This window comes from Penaeus monodon, chromosome 28 (assembly GCF_015228065.2).
Source record: "Penaeus monodon isolate SGIC_2016 chromosome 28, NSTDA_Pmon_1, whole genome shotgun sequence".
Taxonomy (NCBI): domain Eukaryota; kingdom Metazoa; phylum Arthropoda; class Malacostraca; order Decapoda; family Penaeidae; genus Penaeus; species Penaeus monodon.
Genome location: NC_051413.1, coordinates 23,048,955 through 23,049,220, shown reverse-complemented (window position 1 = coordinate 23,049,220; position 266 = coordinate 23,048,955). Strand labels below are relative to the sequence as shown.

Genomic DNA, 266 nt, shown 5'->3' with positions numbered 1-266 from the left:
GGCAAGGACTATTTCGAATCTAGCCTACATAACACATATTCTGAATTTAACACAGAATCAACCTTACCTTCTCATTGAAGGCGAGATTTGAGGCAGCAGCGGAATTAGCTAAGTCTGGCCTCACCAGATCTTTAGGGACTTCGTTTTCTTTATTCATTGTTTTATTCTGCAAGAAGAATAAGGATTAGATCTCTTCAGCTCAATGCTATGCTACTTCAGCGAAGACGTTTGCTACACAACAGATAAGGTGATCTATATGGAAAAAC

The 266-nt window shown here is 39.1% G+C and overlaps 1 protein-coding gene across 1 annotated transcript in view; it reads right to left on the bottom strand.

The window, feature by feature from the left end:
* The window catches only part of LOC119591104, a 2,166-nt gene extending 2,009 nt beyond the window's left edge, over nt 1-157 (bottom strand). The window contains exon 1 of the mRNA XM_037939821.1: nt 68-157. Coding sequence (XP_037795749.1) covers nt 68-157 — 90 coding nt within the window. The remainder of the gene's footprint in view (nt 1-67) is intronic.
* Nucleotides 158-266: the final 109 nt, after the last annotated feature.